The sequence below is a fragment of the Balaenoptera acutorostrata genome, chromosome 8 (assembly GCF_949987535.1).
Source record: "Balaenoptera acutorostrata chromosome 8, mBalAcu1.1, whole genome shotgun sequence".
NCBI lineage: Eukaryota > Metazoa > Chordata > Mammalia > Artiodactyla > Balaenopteridae > Balaenoptera > Balaenoptera acutorostrata.
Genome location: NC_080071.1, coordinates 21,322,507 through 21,349,976, shown reverse-complemented (window position 1 = coordinate 21,349,976; position 27,470 = coordinate 21,322,507). Strand labels below are relative to the sequence as shown.

The 27,470-nt window shown below is 36.6% G+C and overlaps 1 protein-coding gene across 16 annotated transcripts in view; it reads left to right on the top strand.

Annotated features, from left to right (window-relative positions):
- The window catches only part of BAZ2B (bromodomain adjacent to zinc finger domain 2B), a 299,743-nt gene that overhangs the window by 252,773 nt on the left and 19,500 nt on the right, over window positions 1–27,470 (top strand). For all 16 annotated transcript variants that reach the window (XM_057550749.1, XM_007183142.3, XM_057550748.1 and 13 more), the window contains 6 exons: window positions 6,399–6,461; window positions 7,473–7,617; window positions 21,228–21,883; window positions 22,290–22,563; window positions 22,744–22,899; window positions 23,281–23,441. In XM_057550749.1, the coding sequence (XP_057406732.1) occupies window positions 6,399–6,461; window positions 7,473–7,617; window positions 21,228–21,883; window positions 22,290–22,563; window positions 22,744–22,899; window positions 23,281–23,441 (1,455 nt within the window). The remainder of the gene's footprint in view (window positions 1–6,398; window positions 6,462–7,472; window positions 7,618–21,227; window positions 21,884–22,289; window positions 22,564–22,743; window positions 22,900–23,280; window positions 23,442–27,470) is intronic.

The following is a 27,470-nucleotide window of genomic DNA, read 5'->3' as shown; positions in this document are numbered from 1 at the left end:
TTTTTCTGTTTATATAATGAGAGTTCTCCAGAGAACTATTCAGATTCTTAATTTTAGGTATCCTTTTTCATTCTATTAACATGCTATCTTACATTTATTTTGTACAATACTTCATGCCTTAAAAGTGTTGTCAGGTTTAACGAAACTGATGTATTTCTCAAAGCCCAGTTTATTAAGTGCCTAGCTCTAGGCTTTTTTTCTTTTCTTTTTTTTTTTTTTAGCTCTAGGCATTTTTGATCAAAGTCCCCTCTCAATTTACAGTCTCACTGAGGAAGATTTACAGTAAGAAAATGTAATGTGTTAAGTGTTAACTGCTTTGATAGCAGTATTTACAATGTACTAGGCAGGTACGAAGGAAGGACGTTGAACCTTTCTGAGGAATAAATTTTCACAAAGGCTTTCTGGACTCATTAGCTGAGGCTACAAGTTGGGCTAAATGTTAACCTAGAGAAGAATCCAGGAATCCATGGAAGAATCTTCCAAGCAGAGAGAATAACATGAGCGAGGGCGCAGAAGACTTGAAACCACAATGTGCTTTAAGGGACTTACAAGTGCTCTAATGTTACTAGACAGCTTCACATGCCACAACTGTGAACTCGGATTTTATAGTTTTGTGGTAATAGGAAGCCACTGAAGGATTATAAGTGAGGGAATGACATGGTCAGACTTGATTTGTTCATTGGCTCACTATGGCAGCTCTGTGGAAGATAGAAATAGATTTGAATAGAGCAAGGTCAGAGGTAGGACGATCAGTCAGGAGATACTGCAGTAGCTTAGGTGAATTGTGAGGGGTCTGAAACTGGACTAAAGGAAGGAAAGGATTCAATAAATATTTAGGAGGAAAAATGAGTAGTATTTGAAGATGGACTGTGTAGCTTGATGGAAGGAGAGGTAGGCTTGACTCCAGCTATCTGGCTTGGGGACTGCTTGCTCTGCTGTTGTTGCCATTAACTGAGACAGAGAAATCAGAAGGAGCAGAGGAAATAGATGACAGGGGAGGAGGGGAATATGGAACAGATAACTGAAGACAGGAAATGATGGTAGGTTTATTTTGCACATGTTGAGTTTGAGGTGCCTGTTCAGAAGCTCAGCAGTCAGTTGGGTTTAAGAATCTAAAGTCTGGAGAAGAGTTCAGTCTTGAAAGTGTAGATCTGGAAGTTATTAGCACATAGACAATAGTTTAAAATAATGAGTTGGATAAGTTTGCACAGGGGGATTGGTTTATTAATTAGAGCAGTGGACTGAGGTTGGAACCCCAGGGAATGTCAGTATTTAAGAAGAGCCCACAAGGCTTCTTGCTGAAGAAGTAATAAAGAGGTAGAAAATTTCTGTAGTGGGTCAGGGATTTCCAATACCAAAACCACCTCCAGAGTCAGAGTGATTCACTAGGATGACTCACAGAACTCAGCATCTAGTCATGCCATGGCTATGAGTTATTACAGCAAAAGGAAACAAAGCAAAACCAGCAAAGAGAAAAGGCATATGGGCCAAAGTCCAGAGGAAACCAGGCCCAGCTTTCAAGAGTCTTTGCCCAGTGGAGTCACACAGGATGGGCCTAATTCTCCCAGCAGTGAATTGCGACTATCTGTGAAATGCTGTGTTCTAAGGAAGCTCATTAGAAACGCTGTGCCCAGAGTTTTTTATTCAGGGCTGGCCACATAGGCACCCTCTGCATAGCGTGTGCCAAAATTCCAGATTCCCGAAAGAAAAGTAGGTGTTCAGTATAAGCCACATTGTTAGCACGGTTTAGATCCAGTGAGCTATTCTTATCAGTTAGGGTGGGGGAACCCCCCAAAATTCAAGTTCCCAGACACTAGCCAAGGGCCAACTTTGTAAGCTGACCTTTCAAGGGCCTACAATGTTAACTCTCTTCTACACAGGTAATAATAATAAAAATCAAGAAACTTGAACATTTGAAAAAGGAGGGAGTGATAAACAATGTTAAGGGAGTAGGAGCCTAGTGTGATGAGGGCTGAAAGTGTTCGTTGTATTTGGCAACACAGAGGTCATTGGTAACCAATGCCAGCACCGTTTCGTTGGAAGGGTGAGAGCACAAGCCAGGCTATGATTGATTGAAAACAATAGAAAGTGAGAAAGTAAACATAATTGTTTCAAGCATTATGCCTCAAAAGGAAGGGTAGTTCCTAGAGGCGGACAAAGACCAAGGATTTTTCAGATGTGGAAGGTTTGAGATGATTTTTGGTTGAAGGGAAAGAGCCAATTAAATAAGAGAGGGGCACTGAAGATTAAAGAGATGAAGAGAATAATTAATGGTATAAGGTCTCTAAAAATATTGGAGGGGATTCAATTAAGGTAAAGAGGGGGGCTAGCTTTGAAGAGCAGGCTAAAGGGGAAGAAGGCAAGGTCACAGAGGTAGGGGTGTGTGTGTGTGTGTGTGTGTGTGTGTGTGTGTGTGTTTAAGGGAAGCTACCATAAGCCATGGAAATGGACATATATTAAAGGGAGATAAAGGTTGATGTTTACCTTTTATCAGAAAAGAATGCTAGAAATATTGATAGGGTTTCAGAATGGCATTCAAAAAACAATATACAGCCAGCTATTCCTTCTGCCCTTGATGCCAGGAGTATTTAGCCAAGGAAGTCTAGATAGAACTCTCTTCCTTTCTTGTATCAACTCAGTACTGCTGGAGAAATAAAGAAAGAAGACTTAGAGAGATGAATTATTGATGGAATGTGTGAAAATAATATCTAATCAAGACCAATGACAAATTACTGAATCAAATTTTTTACTAAATCTGGATAATAATATAATTTATAAGATCGTGTGCTATACAATTCTCATAAGTAAAAATAGCATAAATACAAAGTGTTTTCATAAATTCCACCCCCCATGTTATATTTTAAACCAGAATGATAAAAATCGTTAGAGTGGGCTTTACTTCTTTTAAGAGTACCAGGCTGAAAAGGAGACTACATTGAGATTCCTTGCAGAAATTACTTCATAATGTTGTATTTCTGAAACCACTTGATCAAATACTTTCATGCTGTGACAAATAATGTGAAGGGTATATAATTTGGGTATCAGAATTGTAATTACCCAAAGATACTATTTATAACCAATCTGCTTCATTTGGCAAGTAGAGCTGTTTCCATAGCAGGAATTAAACTTTTCTGACCAATACTAATCATCTTTTTATAGAATTAGCATCCCCTTTCAGCACTTAATATTATAAATTGTTTTAAGATGTTAACTCTCATAAATTTGACAGCCTTGTGTTGGGACTTCAGTATCTTCTACTGGGTGGTCATCCCACTAAATTGGTATTTATTTACAGAAATTATGTGTTTCACCTGGCCTTTTTCACATGGAGAATTAACAAACTATGCATTTTTTTTTCTTTAAGGGAGATAAAGACTGTTAAAAATCAGTACTAATGATTTGAACATCATTTTTAATATTTTAAGACCGGATGTGTCATTTAAAGTAGTCATTTTTATTTTTTATGAATGTTGAATTACACAGTTAATTAGAGTGATCAAAATCCTGGCAAATGTGTATCTTGTTATTAATGTGAGAAAACAGTTTTAAAACATTTGAAAATAATGAATATTTTAGGACCTGAGAAACCAAATTAGCATTTCCTTTAAATTATTTGAGAGTTTTTCTTTCTCATGAAGAAGGGGTAACCACTTATCAATTTCCTAATAAAATTAAAGGTTACCTATTTAATGAACCTTATTGATAAGATTATCCTCTGAAAATAGGTCTGGCCTCTTGATTAAAGTATAGGTAGAGTGTCAGTAGCTATACTCCTTAAAGGACTAATTGCAGGAGCCTTTCCATTGAGACCCGTGTGATCCCTTTCAATTAGAAGATACTGCCCTGAGACTAAGTCACAGCCCTCTGTCTCCAGGGTGATTCCCTCTTTTCTTCACTCTTCATTCCGTCAACACACGGACTCTTTCCCTAATACTTAGGTTTGTGTTGAAATCTATGTGAGCTTTAACCTCACAAGTTGCTGTGGAGGAGGTTAGGTGGACAATTAAACTTTGATATGTAGTGACACATACAACAGCCTTCTCTTCTGCTTGGGAAACCATGGGGAACCATGGCAGGGATAGAGTCTGCGTTCTTAGCTTTGTCGTTATTGCCTTTCTCTCTGGCCTTTCAAATTCCTTCATATCTCTTAAATTATAAGGACTGTTAGCCAAAGCTCCTTTAAATAAAACTTTAGTAGATATTTTACTTCTTTTTCATCATAAGAAAAGTCTTAGAACTGGTAGTTAGCTAATTTGGCTGATACATAGCTACTTTGATGTCTTATTTCAAATATTTGTTGATTGAGTTGATTTTTATGTAAGCAAATTATCAAACATCCTGCTGATCAAACAATCACTATACAATCATATAGCTATTAAATATCTATTTAATTGAAGAGTCAAGGTTTAAGGGTCATTGAGCCTGTTCTCTTTTAAATAGAAATGATGTATATGTGGAATCTTAAAAAAAAAAAAATGGTTCTGAAGAACCAAGGGGCAGGACAGGAAAAAAGATGCAGACATAGAGAATGGACTTGAGGACACGGGGAGGGGGAAGGGTAAGCTGGGATGAAGTGAGAGAGTGGCATGGACATATATACACTACCAAATGTAAAATAGGTAGCTAGTGGGAAGCAGCTCATAGCACAGGGAGATCAGCTCAGTGCTTTGCGACCACCTAGAGGGGTGGGATGGGGAGGGTGGGAGGGAGGGAGACACAGAGGGAGGAGATATGGGGATATATGTATATGTATAGCTGATTCACTTTGTTATACAGCAGAAACTAACACAACATTGTAAAGCAATTATACTCCAATAAAGATGTTTAAATAAATAAATAAATAAATAGAAATGATGTTATTATTACCACAAATAATATGCCTAAATGCCTTTGTAAATTGGTCCCCTAAATTTGGGTAAATAGTAGATAGAGAATGGTAAGACTATTGAAGTTTTCCTTTCACTTCCTTCTGTTGGCGAGATAACTATACTGGTTTAGAAATATCTGTTCGTGAGAGTGGTTGGTGGCAGTGTGGCTTTTTAAAAAGCTTATAGAAAGTGAACATCAGAAACAATTGCTTATGTTTTTTACACCTGAGATGTACCTACATTTTCTAATTAAAGGACAACTTTCAGAAAGAGGGAAAGTAACCTTATTTATATATTATGTACCAGGAACTCTACTAGTTGCTTTCAGATCTGTTCTTATTTAGTCCTCACAAAAATCCCATGTTACAGATAATGTTATCACAAGATAATGTTATCACCAATTTACAGATTAGGAAACGGTTTTAGAGGAGTTAAATAATTTGCCTATATGAAATCGTGCAGCTGAGGTCCAAAGAAGCACATATACTTTACATTATGTCATGCTTTCCCTCTAAAACATATACTTTGGGTGTAGCTTTCCTATATTCATTTTGTAGAATGAAAAATTTTATATAATCACGAGATTTCTATTTATGAAATCAGTACTCTATATAGTAGGGATTATTTTTCTTCTAAAAGCTCAATGTGTTCAAAATATAACTTACCCTTTTTTGCTCTAAAATGACTCTTTCAGTTAATGATACCAATATTTTTGCAGTCTCCCAGATTTAAACCCTTAATATCATAATTTACTCCTTCCTTCATCTCCCTCACCCATTTCTGCCTCGTATCCGTGAGCTGCCAGGACTTAACAGTTCTAACTATGTACTGTCTCATATCCATCTCCTTTTCTCCTTTTCTATTTCTTTTATCCTAGTACGACCCACATCCTCTTTTCCTCTTGAATCATTGCAACAATTTGCTAACTAGATTTGCCAGCTGTAGTCCTTTCCCTGCTCCAGGCCATCTTACAACTATTACCATACTAATCTTTGTAAAGCGTACTTCTGATATTTAATCTCCCTCAAAGGATCATATTATTGTCCATTGCCAAGCACTTAGAGCTCTAGATAATTTAGCCCTAAACTCATCTGTGCCTCATCTCCCCACCTTTCCTCTTCAGGTCAAACTCTTTCCGAAATGCCCTGTCCTCTTTTCTCTGATCAATCAACTCCTAACAATTCTTCAGTAGCTAATTAAAACATAACTTCTTCCATATAGCCTCTCTTGGTATAGGTTCCCACTAGAAGTAATCTCACCCTTCCCTGAGCTCCATGACTCTTAATCTCTACCTCTCTTGAGGTCCTTATAGTTTTCTGCTGTTTGGCAGTTTTTATTTATTATTGTAATGTTTTATGTGTCTCCCTACCAGATTAACACTTTATCGAGAGCAAGAACTGAGTCTTATTCATTTCCATGGTGCCTATCCTAGTACTTTGTATATAGGAGGCTTTCATTAAATATTTGCTGATTGACTGAATAAATAAATCTTAAAAACAGGTAAATGATACTGTATTTTGTTATGTATAGGATGAAGGTGACCAAGCAGCAAGTGTTGAAGAGCTAGAAAAACAGATTGAAAAACTGAGTAAAGTAAGCACTTTTCAGATTACAGTTTATATCTTTTTTTTTTTTTTTTGCAGCATTTCAAAAATCCACCTTGTATGGGATTAGTTTTTCTGGTTGCTAAATAAAAACAAGCTTTTTGTAACTAACTAAAATGAAGAGCTTTAGAAACATTCTCACAATTAAACCTTAAAAGTTTAATGCCAAGGTTAAAAACCTGCCTGTTAAGACATGGTACTAAATTTCACCAGGGCCTCTATTCTTCAGCTCTTCTTTTAAGTATAAAATACCAATAAATGCATGGTTTTATTTCTTGGAATTAATTACTTTAAAAATTCAGTCGAATTTTATGATAATAGTTTCAGCAGCTCATGTTTTATTTTATATTAGTATATTTGTGGATTTTATTTGCAGTGGATTTGTAAGGTATAGATGTTTATAAACTTCTCATTAAAAATTGAATTTCAGTAGGATTAGTGAAGTTTTAGATGAATTTTTTGTTTTAAAAAAATGAGTTTTTAAAAGTATTATGAAATTGATATTATGAGATACCTGTATACTATAGCCATGTTAGATTTATCACAAATTTATCCCAAAATTTAGTCATATGTTACCTAGGTTTACAACATGAGTATAAAAATAGGCAAATAGAGGTCTGGTCAATTACATATATGAGTATTATTTGTTACATATTGTAATCAATAGAATTAAGCCAATTTGCTTTGGTTTAATGAAATACCTGGTCACACTGTTTATTATTAAGTATAAGACATGCTTTACTATATGATACTTGATAAAATAAACTTATCTCTTTAATCCATGGTAACAAAAATATTCCATTTACCCTCAAAGTAATTTCTATCTTTATAAGTATAACTAAAATTGAAGTCAGGCTTGTAATATTTAACCCTTTTGCTATCTTTTCCCAGTAGTGAAATTTATCTGCTCTAAAGGCATAATAAGTGTAAAGTCGCTTATGTATTAATTTTTAAAGCACTTAACATCCATAGCTTAATTATATGCATCATTTTTTAACAGCAACAGAGTCAGTACAGAAGGAAGCTCTTTGACGCTTCTCACTCTTTACGTTCGATGATGTTTGGCCAGGATCGTTACAGACGCCGGTACTGGATTCTTCCCCAATGTGGGGGGATTTTTGTAGAAGGCATGGAGAGTGGTGAAGGTAGGAACTATTAATCTGTTACAAAGTAATATAAGGAACCATATTTTTAAAAACCCTGTTACTCCTTCAATATATTTTGTGCTTCCAGAATCAAATTTGCTTTATGGATAAACATTGTAAAACCTTGATTCCCATTCCTTTTGAACTCATACTGCCCCTTGCTCTGATAAATATTCCTTCTCTCTCCATGATTTTTCTTCTGCCACTCTTTCTGACATCAAACATGAACTATTCTTTTTCTTTAGCAGACAAAGGTCTTCACCTGTATTATCCTTTATAACTACGTCTCCATTTCTCTTCCTTCCCATTTTCAAGTTTTCCAACATGTGGTTTTATTCTTTAACCTTCCCAACAAGCATCCATCCCAACAGTATCCCTGGAGGTAACTTGCTTCAATCTAAGACCCTTATTATAATCCTCATTCATCTTGAAATCTTGTTCATGTTTGAAATTTGTGATCACCTCCTCCTCCATTAAACTTCTTCCTTTCTTCAGTTCTGTATTACCACACAATTCTACAGTCTACCTTTGGACTTTTTTTTCGCTGGCTCCATTCCTGTTACATTAACTAGCACGTAACATAATGCATATACGTGCTCAATAAACCATCTGAATTGAACTTTTTAGAACTCTGTACCTGGACATTTCCAAATGTTTAAATTCTGATGGGGCCAAAAGTGTTATGTCAGTGCTTACAGGTTTTATGTCAGTGCTTACAGCTATACAGGGTATAGCTATTTCCTCATGGTGGTACATGGAGGCAAAAACTTCTTGCCAAACATTTTTTTTTGGAATACCCACTATATGCCAGGCATTTCTAGGTACTGCAGAAAGTTGAAAGATATAAAAAACATAGTCCATGCCATGTAGAAATTTAACAGTCTGTTGGAGACAGGGGATTGATTAATCACATAGACATCTAGAACAGAAATCATATAAAGTAGTTGTTTTTAAATTGATGTAGATGTTGATTTAATAGGGTAGTGTGGTGGGTTCTTTTTTTAACTGTTTGCTTAAAATATTTAAAAATAAAAGTATTTTTAAGCATGGAAAATATATTAATTAATTAAAATAATAAATTAAAAATAAATAAGTGGGACTAACCATATTAAAAAGCTTCTATACAGCAAAGGAAACCTTCAACAAAATGAAAAGGCAACCTATTGAATGGGGACAAATATTTGCAAATTATATATCTGATAAGGGACTAATATCCAAAATATATAAAGAACTTATACAACTCAATAGCAAAAAAAAAAAAAAATCTGATTTAAAAATGGACAAAAGATCTGAAAAGACATTTTCCCAAAGAAGACATTTTCCTATACACAGATGGTACATGAAAAGATACTCAACATCATTAATCATTAGGGAAATGCAAATCAAAATTGCAGTGAGATATCACCTCTCACATGTCAGAATGGCTGTTATCAAAAAGACGAGAAATAACAAGTGCTGGTGAGGGAGGATGTAGAGAAAAGGGAACCCCTGTGCACTGTTGGTGGGAATATAAATTGGTGCAGCCACAATGGAAAATAATATGGAGGTTCCTCAAAAAATTAAAACTAGAACTACCATATGATCCCTAGAAATCTAATTTAAAATGACAAAGCTGTGAGTCACTTGAGGGTGCAGAGCCTTGGTAAAGCTAAAAAGCAAATAAAGAAATGTCCCGGTGAGTGGCTTTGCCTTAGCTGTATTAAGAATCACCTGAGAAGCTTAAAAAAAAAAAAAGTGAGCCCTACCCCAGAACAATTAAATATCTTTCAATTTGATTAAGGGTCACGTCATTCTTAGTCACCTGGGCATGTAAACTTGAAGTTATCTAGGACATAAACTTTTCCTTCAAAATACCTGAAGTCAGTCTCTTTGCAACAGTAGTGAAATCAGGTCTTTTTCAATATATATCTGAATTATTACTGCTGTCCTCAGCTTCTCCCTGTGGAATCCCCTCCTTCCATTGCATTCTGGCATTGTATCATGTCCCTACTCCAAAACCTCAAATGACTCCCTATTGCCTATAAGATGTTGAAATAAATCTGTATGTAACCTGGCATTCAAGGCCTTCTATAAATCTGACCTCAAAAGATTTATACATGGTTCTCCAGTATGAATGTACATAGACCAGTCTATTTACTGTTGCTCAACACGTGTATTCCTCCCCCTGTAACTTCACTGTGCTTTGCCAAATTCTGTTCAATGTAATGCTAATTTGCCTTTTCTTCAGACATCTAAATTTTGCCCATCTTTCTTGATCCAGCTCAAATCCTAGCCCTTTTGAAACTCTTCTCTAGCTTATTTAAGTGGAACCAATTTTTACTATCTGTGAGTTCCTAGAAAACCAAATAATTATACCATTATCTTGGCACATTGATACACGTACTATTTATTTATTTTACTTAACTTTTATAATCCTTGTATGTACAACTTTTTATTTTCCATAGTGTTAATAAGCATAGTACCTTATATACCTAGGCACACTAAAAATGCTTTAATTAAGAAAGTAAGTAAATAATTAATTAAACATCTATAAGGTTTATAAGAATAGCTTATAGGAGACTTTCTTTTTTTAAATGTTAGGCCTCTCCAGTTAGATAGCATTAATTGAATTTGTAGTTGTTAGAACTCAGTTTCCATTCAGGCCCTACCACTTAACCTCCCTAGACTCTGATTTTCCTCTCTACAATAGAATTTTAATAGGCTCTGAATAAATTCTTTGGTTGTTATAAGGATCATGTCACATAATTAATCTAAAAGAGCTACAAGATGATATTTAACTATTAATTGTACCTTATACTATTATTTGGGTTCATTGCACAGTACACAGGAAAGGTAGAAATAATTTTTTACTTAAAGATTATTTTCTCATAAAATTTTGATTAATTCAGTGATTTGCATCTGCTGTATTATTCTAAGTGCTATGGAAGTCATAAAATAAATAACAGATGTAGATTCCTTTTCTTTAATCGTGTTTACTATGCACCTATACTGTGCCTTATACTGAGTACTGTGGAAATACAAAAGAATCAATTAACCTATCTCTATCCACAAAGAGATCACAGTCTAATTGGAAAGATATAGCATATATGAAGACAAAGAACAAAAGCATGTAAATATGTAATATTATAGCCAAGTACTATATCTGAGAGGCTAGGCTGATAAGGATGAGTAAGTACCAGCTGTTAGAAACTACCATGAAATAAGTGGGTAATGAAAGTTAATACAGTGTTACCAATATGCTTTTTTTTTTTTTTTTTGTCTGTGTTGGATCCTCGTTGCTGCGCATGGGCTTTCTCTAGTTGCGGCGAGTGGAGGGCTAGTCTTCGTTGTGGTGCGCGGGCTTCTCATTGGGTGGTTTCTCTTGTTGCGGAGCACGGGCTCTAGACACATGGGTTTCAGTAGTTGCAGCATGCTGGCTTAGTAGTTGTGGCACACGGGCTCTAGAGCACAGGCTCAGTAGTTGTGGCGCACGGGCCTAGTTGCTCCACGGCATGTGGGATCTTCCTGGACCAGGGCTCAAACCCATGTCCCCTGCATTGGCAGGCAGATTCTTAACCACTGCGCCACCAGGGAACCCAACAATATGCATTTTTATATTCTGCTCATTTATCACTTTTTAAAAGTTCTATAAAAGCACAGTCTTTCCTTAATAAAGTTAGATTTAATACTCATCTATTTAAAAGTTTAAATACACAAGTTTTTAAAAAATCCCTATAATATCATTATGATCAATAATATTACATAGAGATGATAATCAGATGTTGGATTACCTATATGAGTATAAGGCCTGTGGAAAAATCTCCCACTTCTAGAGTGAGTGTATAACAAATTTTAGAACTGTTTGGAGTGAAGAGAGAATCAAAATTGACCTTCCTGTGGATACAGCTAGCGAGTGTCATCTGGAAAGCAGGAGAGTATCTACATTTGTATCCATCCATTCATCCGTAATATGAACAACAGGAACCTCCCAACCACCTACTGAAATCATGACAGGTACCAAAAAAGGAGAGGAATATTGAGGTATAAAAACTCAGGATCCTGGCATACCAAATAGAGTCTTCATTTCTGCTCTTCAACTCCAGGAACTTCACGAAAGTAGGAGGTCCTTTATGAGGTATAAGCAGTATTCAAAGTAAAAACAGTCCAAGGCAGCCAGACCAGACAAGTCTTACAGAGGTCATTGTTGAAGGGGTTGGTGCAGCTATCTTTTATTTTTTTATTTTTTTAAAACACAACATGATTATATTTTAATACACAACCAAAATACAAAACACCATAGTAAATTGATGGCAATAAAATATAATATTGATATTTCATTTGCATTGCATGACAGATGGTTAACATCCTTAGTCATAAATGAGTTCTTAGAAACCAGTAACAAAGACATTAATAAACCAAGGGAAATTAAAACAAAAACAAACCAGAAGAAAATGAAATAACACAAGTGACTAGTAAGGATTAAGCATATATGAAGATGACTGAGCTGAACAGTAACAGAAGAAAAGCAATTTCTTTGAAATATCATATTACCAAAGATTAAAAATTTAACATTTGTACAGTTTTAGGAAACATACCCACATAAACACTGGGGGACAAGATTGATGAGGTCCCATCTATATAGTAGGGGAAAATCTAGTTTGGACTCAAAACTGTAAAATTTTGGATATCCTTAGTTCTAGCAGTTCCAATTCATTGGAATTATTTCAGCAAATTAGTTGGATAAATTTACAATTTATATATAAACCATGTTTACTGCATAGAAAATGTGTAGCTAGTATATAGACCCCCCAAAAATGACTTGCATATTAATTTATCAGTACACCCAAAAGAATGTGTACAAAATTTCATTAATAGTAGATAACATAGTCGGAGGTGGCAGAATTAGAGGAGGAAAAAAGACATTTAAGAAGTAAAATATTGGGCTTCACTGGTGGCACAGTGGTTGAGAATCCACCTGCCAATGCAGGGGACACGGGTTCCAGCTCTGGTCCAGGAAGATCCCACATGCTGCGGAGCAACTAAGCCCGTGTGCCACAACTACCGAGCCTGTGCTCTAGAGCCCGCATGCCGCAACTACTGAAGCCCGCTCTCCTAGAGCCTGTGCTCCACAACAAGGGAAGCCACCACAGTGAGAAGCCTGCGCACCAAAACGAAGAGTAGGCCCCGCTCGCCGCAGCTAGAGAAAGCCCGTGCACAGCAACAAAGACCCAATGCGGCCAAAAATAAATAAATAAATTTAAAAAAAGAAAAAGAAGTAAAATATTATACTTCACAAATTTCCACATCCTTTGAAATTTTGAAAAAGATGATTTTTTGTTAATCAATTTTAAATTTCCCTGTGATAAGTGAAAATTTTAAATATGTGCACTTAATACTTATGGGAGCATTGAAATGAAGCCTCAAAATCACACCATTCTGAGCTTCTCTGTGTAATCATGCCGCCATCATTCAAGCTTCTGAGATTTAGTCCCATGGCAACAATGAAAACAGTCAACATGCCTGGTTACAACTGGAGCTATCTTTTAGAATGCTGTTTCTGCATTCTCTACTGCCTGTGGGTAAGAGGGAGCATGAATCAGCCACCCAATACCATATTAGTAAGCCCATTGTTAAATGGCAGCAGCTGTGAAAAAAATCCCAATTGTTTGATTGTGTAATTCTGGGAAACTCCAATATATAACAAATATGTTTCAGTCTTAATAGTATATATGTTGTCTGCACACACAAGGGACACAGTAACTCCATATCCAGAAAAGGTGTATGTTATTCAGTGGCTAGAGGAAATCAGATATCCAAAAGCTAACAAATGTCACGAGAGTCTCTTTGTCAGAGACTTTAGTCACAGATACTTGTAGTGCTACTGTCAAATAAAGTTGACTAAACAGGGTTGTTAAATTATGAAATGAGTTTGCTCAGTACCCCTACCTGAATCTCTGCTTGTTTAAGAAATGCAATCTCAGGCTTCCCTGGTGGCACAGTGGTTAAGAATCCGCCTGCCAATGCAGGGGACACGGGTTCGAGCCCTGGTCTGGGAAGATCCCACGTGCCGTGGAGCAACTAAGCCCATGCGCCACAGCTACTGAGGCTGCACTCTAGAGCCCGCATGCCACAACTACTGAAGCCCACGTGCCTAAAGCCCATGCTCCGCAACAAGGGAAGCCACTGCAATGAGAAGCCCGCTTACCACAGCGAAGAATAGCCCCCGCTCACTGCAACTAGACAAAGCCCATGTGCAGCAACGAAGACCCAACACAGCCAAAGATAGATAAATAAATTTATTTTTAAAAAAAGAAGAAGAAATGCAACCTTTCTCCTCCATGTATGCAACACTGTCGCACAACCTGGCCTTGTAAGTGTAGCTGGGTTTTGGCAACATACCTGACCAACAGGTATAGAAGCTGCCAGTAGAGGTCACAAAAAATAAGTCCAACTGATATGTGGGCATACTTGTGCAGGACTTAAATACCCCAGTCTATCCATGCCAGGTATGCAACCTGAGGAAGGACTGAGTTCATGCAAAAGCTTTTGCAGTGATTGTGATTCTGGTCTTCCAGCCATAGTGAGCACAGAATCCCAACCCCAGTAGGGAAATGTGTTTGCCACGGCTCTGTTGCATTCTGGAACAACAGATACTTGGTTCCTCATGTCTAGCAAGCCCATAACGTTTGAGGCTGTTCTCCTTTCCAGCATAATGAACTGAGGAGTATGGTTAGTGATCCCTTGGAGGAGACCCTGGGGACTGAGCCCAGCCCTGGTCCTCCTTAAGTCTGAAAGAGCTTAGGTCAGGGAACAAAGAAGCCTGGCTTCAGGAGTTGAGTCAACTCATAAGGTGGAGCTGATGTAATCCCATTTCAAGAGAGTCAAGATAATGTAGGGTATTTCCCTCAGTTCTATTCTCTGAGTCCTTTTCTGAGGAGTGTAGAGGCCATGAGATCTTACCAGATGGTTTGTGGGAGTGAGGCTTAATAGCTCTAATCCCTGAAGGAGATTCCTCACCAGGGACCTTCTCCACCTAATCTTCTGGTGTCTCCCACTCTTCTAACAACTCTTCAGTATAGCATGTGAACCATTCAATATTGTGTCTTACCTCACAGGAATCTTTTTCACGGTCTCCGTAGGTCTTTCAAGTTTCTGAATAGGACCACATTCCCACACTCCAGGATTACACAACCATCAACTTCTGTCTTATTAATCCTTCTGCTTATGAGCAATACCACACTTAGTGGTGTGCAGGAGCCTCTGCCAGAAGTCTAGCCTGTCTTTGACTCTTTTTCCTTTTTATCTTCTCCTTCGTTCCTTTTTTCTTTTTATTTTGTACGGAAACCTGTACCACTTACTAAGCTCCCTCTTTCCACTTCCTCCCCTGAGATGGGGCGTGTGTGACCTAAAAGAACTATTTCATTTCTATCAGTGCTTCACACATGATGGAGTAAAGTCAAAACAGTCGTCCCCTCAGGTGGACCTGTTCTGATTTAATCATCCAACATTCTTTGCACCAAGAACATGTTGTCAGGCCTTCCCCTCTCAAGCCCTGGGCTTTCTTATAATCATGCTAACACAGCCAGGGTCTCAGAACAGCTACATCCCATGCGGATCTAGTCCCACTCACATTCAAGGGTCAGGAAAATCACGGGGCTATATTTTACCAACACTACCAAGCATTCAGTTTGGAAACAGGGTGGCAACGCCTATCGCAGCATTATTAGTCAACCCAGACTGCTCATTCTGTAACAGGGACATGTGTTCCCCCTTCTCAGCTTCATTTAATATCACTGCTGTCCCTCCATCATGCAAACAAACGAGCCAAACCTCTAAGGATCCTTCCAAGTGCATATGGTAGTAGACCTGTTGAGAACCTAGTTCTTACTCTGTACACTGCTGGATTTCCTCCCGTTGTTGTGTCCACTCAGATTCCTTTAGAGCATGCCTCACAATAACTGGCTTTTCACACACACAGGGGCCAGTTGCCTCATGTATTAGTGGGAGTTTGCCCCACTTTCCCTTCTAAAGGGGCTGCCGTCACCCTTTTTAGTTTACCATCCCCCCCTTAGGGCTCATGAAAATCTCTAAGCTGGTAAGGAAGAGAGACAGAACTGAATTTCAAGTCAGCTTATCACCACTAGTCATCCTTTTTAGTATACCACTTTTATGGCTTCTGCCATCTTCAGGCATTGCTACTAAGACCATTCTAACTCTACCAAGTGAATTACCACCGACCCCAAGAAGGAATTCTTCTACCCCTGGGTGCGCCCCTTCCAGAAATCCATGACATCAGGATTTTATTGGTCACCAATTGTTGTACAAGATGCATGGTCACAAAAATCACTAATGACATACATAGTGCTAATAACAGCATAATTTATTAGTGAAGGCAACTTATAAGCAGAGAAGTTACAGTACATAGGATCTCCCAGCTCCCATAATGGTTCCATAGGACGTGGATGTGTGACAAAAACGCTCCAAGAGACAAAACACTATACCCCATATCTTGCTCTCTATTTATGGGTTAGTGTAAGAAAGGGTAAGAAGCACTGAGTTTCTCTAAGTAACAGTAAACATATCAAGGGACCTTTGGGTCTAGGAACAGTGCTTGCGGATATGCATACCAAGAATCAAAGTTTACACACCAAGGATCCTGAGAACAGTGTTGACATTAGCTGGCTAAAGGCCCTGCTGGCCCCCAGGAAAGTGGAAAGGAAGAAAGTCCCATGGCCACTCAGCCAAAACCAAGGATTTGTTGCCCTTCAATTCACTGTTCTGTTTGTGGTATATTGGATTGTGGATAATTCCTTCAATATTGGAAGGAAAATGAAACAAGTTTTTTGTACTGTGATGTGAATATTACTCTTCCATTTTGTATTAGATATGTTTACAGCATTAGGTCTATAAGTATAGAAACTAATCCCTGTTAGGATGTGTGGAGGAATCTTACCTGAAGGATGAAGGTATTATGGTAAAAGGCATCTTTTAAAAAAATTCCTGGATCAGACTGGGAAGGAACAATCCTAGATAGACAACGATAAGAACCTGCTTCCTTGAGTCTTCTCCACAGTAATAGCAAGATGTCTCCTAGGAGCTGAGTTGTGGTAGTACTGACAACATGAAGACAGTTAAGGAGCTGTGAAAGTACTCCTGAGGTTAGGCTATACTGAATGGGTGAGAGCCTTTGAACCCTGGGAGGAAGCCACTGAACAGAGACCTGTATTCTAAATGCCAATGTTTTTACATTTCTTGTGTTCTTTATCTGTGTTTCACTTAGATTTTAGTAAAATCTATTTGAAAGTTTTAGCCTGTTTCAGCCCAACTAAGGAGAGCCAAAGGAAAAAATTTCATTCAAACTGAGAATCGTGGACCCCTAGGGTCCAGTGACAACTATTAGGTAAACTAAAGGGTTTCAAAGTGATTCTGATAAAACTCAAGAAGACATAGTCTCTTTTCCAATAGCGAACTTGCTCTTATTAGGATTGGTTTCAATTGGTTTAATTGGGAAATGATATTTTCTTTGTCATTATATACTTGCAGTTACTACCAAGGAAATTAATCAAGTGAACGGCACTCCCTGTTTCATCTCTTACTTATTTTCCTCTTCTTTAGTCTGGTTTGAAGACTTTTTTTTTTTAACATCTTTATTGGAGTATAATTGCTTTACAATGGTGTGTTAGTTTCTGCTGTATAACAAAGTGAATCATTTATACATATACATATATCCCCATATCTCCTCCTTCTTGCATCTCCCTCCCACCCTCCCTATCCCACCCCTCTAGGTGGACACAAAGCACCAAGCTGATCTCCTTGTGCTATGCGGCTGCTTCCCACTAGCTATCTGTTTTACATTTGGTAGTGTATATATGTCCATGCCACTCTCTCACTTCGTCCCAGCTTACCCTTCCCGCTCCCCGTGTCCTCAAGTCCATTCTCTACGTCTGCATTGAAGACTTTTTTTTAATACTCATTGATACATGTCAAAGAAGGGCTGGAAAGAACAGAGGATTGTGTGAAATAGGAGCTAGACAACTATTTAAAAAATCTTTTTACTAAATATCCTGTATATATTTCAAATTTTTAAAAATAATTTTACACTTCTATTAGATGTTTAGTTGTTTATAATTAAGCAATTTGAATATAAAAGTTAAAGACAACCATGAATAGGCTATTGAAATGTATCATCAGCTAACTTTACTAGGTGCAAATGGGAAGTCATCAACTAGTCTCAGACCAGTAAAGAACTTGTCTGTTGGTTGGTTGGTCTGTTTGTTTTTGGATATATGACAGTGGTTTTTGAGATACTAGTTCTCAGAATAAATCAAGCACAAATATTAATATTTCCTTACTAGCCAATAATTTGTGTAAAGTTAGGGAAATTTGTGAGCATGGGTATTGGAAGAGAATATTTGTGACTCTTTTCATGTGTGCCTAATTGGAGGTGATGAAGTCGGGTGGTCTTCTGAGGGCAAATGTGCAGAAGTGCATAAAGATCATATGAGGCACAATATTTTTTTCTGGCTGTTTTTAAGATTTTCTCTATTTTTGGTTTTGAGCTATTTGATCATGGTATGTCTTGGTGTAGTTATGTATCTTCATGTTTCTTTTGCTTGGAGTTGAGTTTTTTGGATCTGTAGTTTATAATTTTCATCAAATTTGACAATTTTTCGGCCATTATTTTTTTCAAATTTAATGTCCTTGTCTGCTAATTCTACTGTCTTGTCAGTTTGAGGTTAGTTTTCATTGATTGAGTTCTCTAATTATGTATCATTCATGTATGTCTTTTAATTTTGATTGAATGCGAGACACTGTGAATTTTACCTTGTTTGGTGCTGGACATTTTTAAATTTCTATAAATATTTTTGAGATTTGTTTTAGCTGAAACACAGTTAAGTTACTTGGGAAAGGTTTGATCCTTTCAGATCTTTCTTTTAAAATTTGTTGGGCAGGACTAAAACAGTGCTCAGTCTAGTATGGATTATCCCCTAACTAGTAAAGCGAGATCCTTCTGAGTACTCCACCTGATGGCCGTGAATCTTGAGGTTTCCCAATCTGGTTGGTAGGAACAGGTACCAGATACCCAGCCTGTATGAGCACCTGGCACTGTCACCTCTAATCCTTTCAGGTGGTTCCTTCCTGGTCTCAGGTAGGTTCCTCACATGTACACACTGCTCATTATTCAGCTGAATACTGTGGATCTCTGGAGTTCTCTCTCCACGCAGTGCTCTCCTCTCTAGTACTCTCTCCTGGGCACTGTAGCTACTTTGATCTCCCTGGACTCTCAGTTCCATCTCCTCATCTCAGGGAGTCTGCCAGGCTCCACCTGGATTCTTCCTCCCTATGCTGTAGCCTGGAAATAAACCCAAAGCAATAAGCTGGGGCAATCATAGGTATGACTGTGTTTGTTTTCTTTTCTTGTTGCCTGAAGTCCAGTTTCTTGCATACTGTGGTTTCATATATTTTGCCTCTTTTTTGGTTGTTTCATGCAAGAGTGTAAATCTAGTCCCTATTATTCCATATTGTCCAGAAGCATAAGTCTGAAGTATAGGATTTTAATTTGGGGTAGAAACTAATTTCAAGAGAAGCATGTGAAAGTGATTTCAAACATTAGTAGAGGATTGGTTAAGTTATGATGTATCCATAAAATAGAATATTATTCAGCTGATTGAAAAAATGAAGTACAGTTATATGTTTTAGCATGGAAAACTGTCTAAGGTATTTAGTGAAAATATCAAATTCATCCTTTTATTTCATCTTTCAAGAAATATTTATTGAGCTTCTATTTTATAGCAGCCACCATGTTCGGCATTTGGGATCCAATAATAAGCAAGAGAAACATTGCTCTGCTTTTAAAAGCTTGCTGATTTAAATTCTAGTGTGTGGGTGGGAGTGGAGTAGAAAATAAACAAATAATTAGGTTATTGTTTATAATGATAAATTCTGTGACGGAAATATGTAGGATGATATTCTAAAGTGAATGGGTAAAATAAGATACAAGGATGTGTTGTACAACACAGGGAATATAGCCAATATTTTTAAATAACTGTAAATGGAGTATAACCTTTAAAAATTGTGAATCACTACATTATATACCTGTAATTTATATAATATTGTATTGTCAACCATATGTCAGGAAAACAAATAAATAAAGTGAATGGAATAGGGAACCTACTTCAGATAAAATGATCAGAGAAAACCTCTGTGAGGAAATGACTTGATCTGAGACATGCAGGATAAGGAGCCAGTCAACAAAACAATATCCCAGGCAGAGGGAGCAGCAAATGCAAAGTGCCCAAAAAAGGAAAGAACTGGGTATGTTTGAGAAGCTGAAAAAAAGGGAGAAAGGAAGAGCAAGGTTAGCAAGGACAAGAGTGGTCAGAGGTTGTAGGAATTTTCAGGGACCAGACCATACAGTATTGTAGGCCTTGCTTAGGAGTTTGGATTTTATTCTGAGTTGCAGAAAAGTGAAGGGTAGTATCCATTTATGTAATACTGCAAAATGATATTCCTATAGATGCATATAAGATTTCCAGAAGGATATATAGACATGATTGATTAACCATGGTTACCTCTGAAGAGTAAAAATAGGGACTAAGGGAGTAGGGCAGAAAGAGTTTTCTTTATACCTCTCATTACTGAATATTTCACCTTGGACATATATTACTTTTCAAATTGAATAAAGTAGTGGATTTATATTTTTTAAAGAGTTCTTATAAATTATTTTTAGAACACTGTTCAAAAATATGAACCAGAAGTTCACAAAGGAGAAATGCCAGTAAGCCCATGAAAAGATACTCAGCCTTACTGGAGATCAGGAAAAAAATGCAGTTTAGATTTTTATCTCCCAGATATTGACAAAAACAAAAAATACTGATAGTATTTAGTTTCCTTGAGGGTGTAGGCAAACAGATGCTCTTGCTTCTGGTATGAACGTGTATTGATCTAGACTTTCAGTTTGACAACATATTTCAAAAACTCTGAAAAGTATATATCTTAGGACTCAGTAAATTTTTTCTAGAAATTTATCCTAAGGAAGTAAAGTTTTTTAAAAATTTAAGTCCAAAGATACAGATACAAGGTCATTCATCATTTATAACATTTTTTGTAACAGTGAATAACTAGGCCCTATTAATAGCCATCAGTAGAAGATTGATTATTTAAATTATGATATATTCTGTTGAATATTCTATAGCCATTAAAATTTATAATGTAGTTATATATTTATTGACATATCAGGATGTTTACAGAGCAAAACATGTGGGTTAGAACATTATGTATATAATGAGATTTCCTTTTTTTTTAATTTATAGGTTTAAGTGTATATGTGTATGCATATAGAATGCCTGGAAGGGTTTAGACAAAAATATTAATAATAATTTTTGCTGTGTATTAGGGCTTTTAAATTTTTTATATTTTAGTTTTTCTAAAGATTAGTCACAAAATTACATTAATTTTCCAATGAGCAAAAGAATAATCTATAAAAAAGGGGAAAATGGAGAGTATTAAGTAATCTAGAAAAGTTTCCTAAAATATTTATGCATATAACTTGATAAGTAATAAAAGAATATAATTATAGTATTGGTTTGATCTGGAGTAACTGATCTTTATAATGCTTTTCAATTTTTTAGGACTAGAAGAAATTGCAAAAGAAAGAGAAAAACTAAAAAAGGCAGAAAGTATCCAGATCAAAGAAGAAATATTTGAGACTTCTGAGGACACTTTAAATTGTTCAAATCCAGATCATTGTGAGCAAAAGGAAGATACTAAAGAAAAAGATAACACAAATCTGTTTCTTCAGAAACCTGGTTCATTTTCAAAATTAAGCAAGCTTTTAGAAGTAGCTAAGATGCCTCCTGAGTCAGATGTAATAACCCCCAAACCAAACAGTAGTGCAAATGGGTGCACATTGTCTTATCAAAACAGTGGAAAACATTCATTGGGCAGCATTCAATCAACAGCAACACAAAGCAGCGTGGAAAAGACAGACTCTAATAATCTGTTCAATACCAGTTCAGGTGGTCCAGGGAAGTTCTGTAGTCCTCTCCCCAATGACCAGTTGTTAAAAACACTGACTGAAAAGAATAGACAGTGGTTTAGCCTTTTGCCAAGGACACCTTGTGATGACACATCACTTACCCATGCAGGTATGTCAACTGCTTCTTTAGTGACCCCTCAGTCTCAGCCACCATCTAAGTCACCTTCGCCTGCCCCAGCTCCTCTTCTTGGATCATCTTCTGCTCAGAATCCTGTTGGCCTAAATCCATTTGCTTTATCACCTCTTCAGGTTAGTGCTGCTAATTGTAACTCATTTTTATGTTGCTTTATTTAATCTTTGACCCCATAAAGATTCTCTCTCAAGGGAAATCAGTTGAATATTTATAATATTATCTCCGCCATGGTTTGAAAATTGAAGAGTCAGAATTGCTATCACCAAGCTTCATCAGAACTACTGATGTCTAAGTCAAAGCCTTCTTTAATTACTTTTTAACTTATTACTGTTGTATTATATCTAAAAAGAAATTACTTGGGGAGCAAATGAAACGACGTGTTATTATTGTATTTAGTTTGCCTCTAATCGTGGTAAGTGAAAGAATATTTTTTCCGAATTTTATAAACAATTTCTGGTTCTAAACACTTTTCCTAACTTCTTAGATTGTTCTACTTTTAAAATGTTTTGTGTTTTTTTGCAGATGAAAAGTGGAGTATCTATGATGGGACTCCAGTTTTGTGGGTGGCCCACCGGTGTGCTTACTTCCAGTAATCCATTTACATCACCTTTACCTAGTCTGGGATCAGGGTTGGGATTATCAGAAGGAAATAGTAATTCATTCTTGACGCCTAATGTTGCTTCAAGTAAAAGTGAATCTCCAGTACCACAGAATGAAAAAGTCCCTTCAACTCAACCTGTAGCTGTTGAAGTAGCAAAACCAGTAGATTTTCCTAATCCAAAACCTATTCCAGAAGGTAGGTACATTGAGATGGTTTATAGCCACTTACTTACTTTATTTTATTGTTATAGATTCCTGCATTATAACCGAATCTGTGATGGTTTTCTACATAGTTATAAGTCTTCTGATTTGCATTGTGCCATTAATTTATATTCAAAATATTTGTAAAAAGATCTACATATTTATCTTAACTTAGAAATGCAGTTTGGTTGGTGGAGAATTATTGACCCAGAGGACCTAAAAGCTTTGCTCAAAGTGCTCCATCTCAGAGGAATAAGAGAAAAGGCGTTACAAAAACAAATTCAGAAACACTTGGATTATATTACTCAAGCTTGCATCAAGAATAAGGATGGTATGTACCTAAAAGAGACTTCTGCTCTCTTGCTTAGTTATGAGAATTAGTTCTTTTATCTTAAAACATATTTTAGTATATCCTAATTCTTAATTTATTACTAATAGGCATTTTTTTTCTATTTTGTTCAACAAACAGTAACTCTTTACATTTCTTAAATAGGTATTACTTTCTTATAATTTCTCACAACCTGCAGACATATTGTTTTGTTTCTTAAAAAAGAATATTCCTACTTTTAAGAGTAATCTGCCTGTGTATGCACAAGTACATTTGTGTGTGTTAAGTTACACGTATATGTTATCCCTAGAACCTTATTCACTTTTTAGAAGAAATCATTGAGGGATAAAGTGGATTTTAAAATTAATTTCTTTTCAAATATAGTTGCTATTATTGAATTAAATGAACATGAAGAAAACCAGGTAACTCGAGATATTGTGGAGAACTGGTCAGTAGAAGAACAAGCAATGGAAATGGATTTGAGTATTCTTCAACAGGTAGAAGATCTAGAAAGGAGAGTTGCATCAGCAAGTTTGCAAGTGAAGGTAAAATTGATTGGAATGAAATCTGTTTTTAGGATGATGGAAGGTAACTATCATTTGTTGTATACCTGATATGTGCCAGTTACTCTGCTAAATGTTTTCACTTTATCTCATTTAATTCTCAAAATGATCCTGAATTAATTTCCCCCATCTTACAGGTAAGGAACAAGACTCAAAGTAAGTAACCTGCCACTGGTCATATAGTAAGCTAAGTGTGTATTCATCCAAGTCTGTCTGACTCCAGAACCTGTGTTCTTTTTACCAAATCTTGCTGCCTCCTTAATGGTATTCAAAAGTGTCATTTCTAGTTTTACCCATGATAAATATAATGCTCTATCAAATAACTACTATACCGTTTCATATAGAGGAACCTCCTTGCATCAAGCCATGTTGTATGTCAAAATTTCACTCTATATAATTTAAAATTGGAGAATATAGATATATCCAAATATACACTGTATCATTATACACATACCCACACACCCTACATATATATGTAAATTTTAAATTTATTTATCTACTGGGCATTACCATGTCACAAGCATTATCATGATCAGACTGGCTTCCAATGGACAGGCAAAAGGAAAGCTTTACCTTAGTGCAAGAATTTTTAGTTTTGGTAGGAGGGGTATAAAGTCTTCTCAGTTGATAATAAAGGTGATGTCTCTGAGAGTAAATGGATGGATGATGAATAAGTATGAGACACCTGAAAAGGTTTAGAAAATGTAGTATCCATGTAATTTGATCTGCTATTTTATGTTTTACTCAGAATGAGAAACTTATGCTATAATACTATCCTATGGCATTTGGAAACTTTTGAAGTTCTCCAAAAAATGTCACTTTCCAGAGCTAATAACATATCCCTTTCTTGCTGCAAACATAATTACCAACTTTGGGAAGCAAAATTTATCATTTGTTGACTCTATTTTGCTAGCAAACTATATCTTCCTCCTAGTACTATAATACAGTATAAAAATGCCTCATTTATTTGGCATCTTCAACAAATGAAGTCTTCCACACAAGTTAATTTTCTAGAGAAATGAAAATTATTCCATTTAACACCATAATTTTTTAACATGTTTGTCAGATCGCTTATGTTACGCATTACACTGCCTTCTTAAATTGAGAATAATGAGTTTGATTTAAATTATCTTGGTGACACAGGATCATTAGTGCGAAGACCAATTATTAGATAATGATTCCCTCAGGAAATGTGAAGAGGTTTTGCCCCTACATTAAATGGTCCTAGTGTGCTTTGCTTTTAAACGACTGTGTCTGCTTTCTATAGTCTGTTTCTGTCTTCTCTCATGGTCAGTTTCTACTGCTTGCTGGTTTAAATTTGATTGGTTCTACTGGCCCAATTTCCCCCCAACTTCTTCCACCTAATTTGCCAGTTCTAATTGGCTATTGGTTGGGAAAGCATATCACCAAGTTTTTTTTTTTTTTTAAGATTTAATTTTATTTATTTTTGGCTGGGTTGGGTCTTCATTGCTGCGCGCGGGCTTCTCATTGCGGTGGCTTCTCTTGTTGCAGAGCACAGGCTCTAGGTGCGTGGGCTTCAGTAGTTGTGGCGCACAGGCTCAGTAGTTGTGGCACATAGGCTTAGTTGCTCTGCAGCATGTGGGATCTTCACAGACCAGGGCTCGAACCCGTGTCCCCTGCATTGGCAGGTGGATTGTTATCCACTGTGCCACCAGCGAAGTCCCAAGCTTTTATTTATTTATTTATTTATTTATTTATTTATTTATTTATTTATGGCTGTGTTGGGTCTTCGTTTCTGTGCGAGGGCTTTCTCTAGTTGCGGCAGGCGGGGGCCACTCTTCATCGCGGTGCGCAGGCCTCTCATTATCGCGGCCTCTCTTGTTGCGGAGCACAGGCTCCAGATGCACAGGCTCAGCAATTGTGGCTCACGGGCCTAGTTGTTCCGCGGCATGTGGGATCTTCCCAGACCAGGGCTCGAACCCGTGTCCCCTGCATTGGCAGGCGGACTCTCAACCACTGCGCCACCAGGGAAGCCCCCAAGCTTTTTTAAGTTAAGTATAAAGTCAGGGTTTGGGCCTGAAACATTTTCCTGGAGCCATACTCATATTTTCCTGCATTAACCTTATCACATTACTGGCTGCTTAGACATTCTTGGCTGTGTTCTAAGTATATAAGAAAAGTAGAATTTGTTTTTTAAGTGAAATGTTTTAATATTCTGTTATTAAGGTATTACTAAATTATTCTGTATTATTCTGAAAAAATGAATTATATTATTCTTGAAGAGTCTAAAAACACAAATGATGAAAATAACCACAAGACATTATTTTAACATCTATAGAAGATTTAATGTTTTTTTTTTTAAGAAAACAGAGTTATATGTTTAACGTGGGGAACTAGCCATTGTGAAGACACATCACACAGGTGGCCTGTGAGACTTACGTGCATTCATTTATATTTTTAATATTGCTTATAATTTGGACATTCTTTGTTATTTTGTAGGAAAATCTGCAAGTCTCTTGTCCTAGTTCTGTTGTTGAGAGTATACGAAAAACCCTAATTACTCTTCCAGCTCCTCTAAAGATAGCTCCTGTGTCTCTTTCTAAGTTTTCTCTTTTACAAGCTAATTAATTCCTTCAACCATTAGTCCTGTGAAATAGTTTCCATGTGCATGATTCTCTTCTGTATAAACACCAGTGTTAATATCCTTCTTAAAATGTTGTATCCATAACTGTACATAGCGCTGTCTGAATGTGTTCATGGGACTTTTACTTTCCTTAATCCAGCACTATACTTCCATTAATGCTGTTTGAATTTTGTACTAGCTTTTTAGCATCCACATTATACTCTTGCTTCACTGAGTATACGCTATGAAAAAGCAAACTCTGGCCCTCTTTCAAAGAGCTTTTAAGCGAGTTCTATCACATATAGTATTCAATATTTCTGTGATTAGTTGCTTAAACTTCAAACCTAAAATTTACATTTATCATTGTTTTATTTTTATTAATTTCATGTTGGTACATTTTTCAGCATATGGAACTATTTTTATCTTAGTCCTGTTGTACAGAATATTACATTTTCTTCCTAGTTTTAAATCATCTGCAGATTTAATAACAATCAACCAAGTTACTCATAAGTGTATTAACAGGACAAACCAAGTACAGAGCCTTTTGGACATTGGCACTGGGGACCTTTTCTGAGGTGACACAAGTTCTGTCAACCACCATTTTTTGGAAGCAGTTTTCAACCCTCTAGCTTTCTTTAATCTAGTCTTCATTTTTTGTCTTGTCATTTGCCTTGCAGACATCAAGATATGCTATGTTTACAGGGTTCTCTTGATTTAGCAATTTAGTACCCTTTTCAAAATATGGGAATGAGGTTCACTTGACATGACTTGTACCTAATGCACTTACATGTACTATTCATAATTCCATCCTTACTTCACAAATATAAATGTTCTACTGAATTAAAGAAGAGGAATTGATCCTAATATATAAGATAAAATAATTATCTCTAAAGAGGTTTAATAAAAAGGATAATGTTCATTCTGTTTTTCATTTAATATGCATTTACTAAGCCCCTATTCCACATCAGACAGTAGGCACCACAAAATTGGATAAAATGTGGTTTCTGCTGTCAGAAAGCTTGTCATCTAATAGGGAGATAAGTCATATATACATCTCTGCAGAATCTGTTAACTGATCATAGAGGAGTACAGAGTCGTACATGAATTTAGAAAAAGAATACATAACTTCTGATGGAGACATGGGAGAGATCAGGGAACATCTCACGTAGAAGTCGAGATGGAACTTGAGAAGGTGAGTCAGCTTTTGACAAGGAATGCCATACTAGGAAGAGGGAACAGCCTGAGCAGAGCACCAGGATCCAGAAGTTTAGGGCATGTTTGTAGAGTTGCAAGTTGTGGAATTTGCAGTGTAGGATGTGTGAACGGGAACATGAGAGGAAGAGGTAGATTGAGGTACTTGAATGTCATGATAAAAATATGGACTTTGTTAAACAGTAGGGAAACTTTGAAGGATTTTGAGGTAGAAG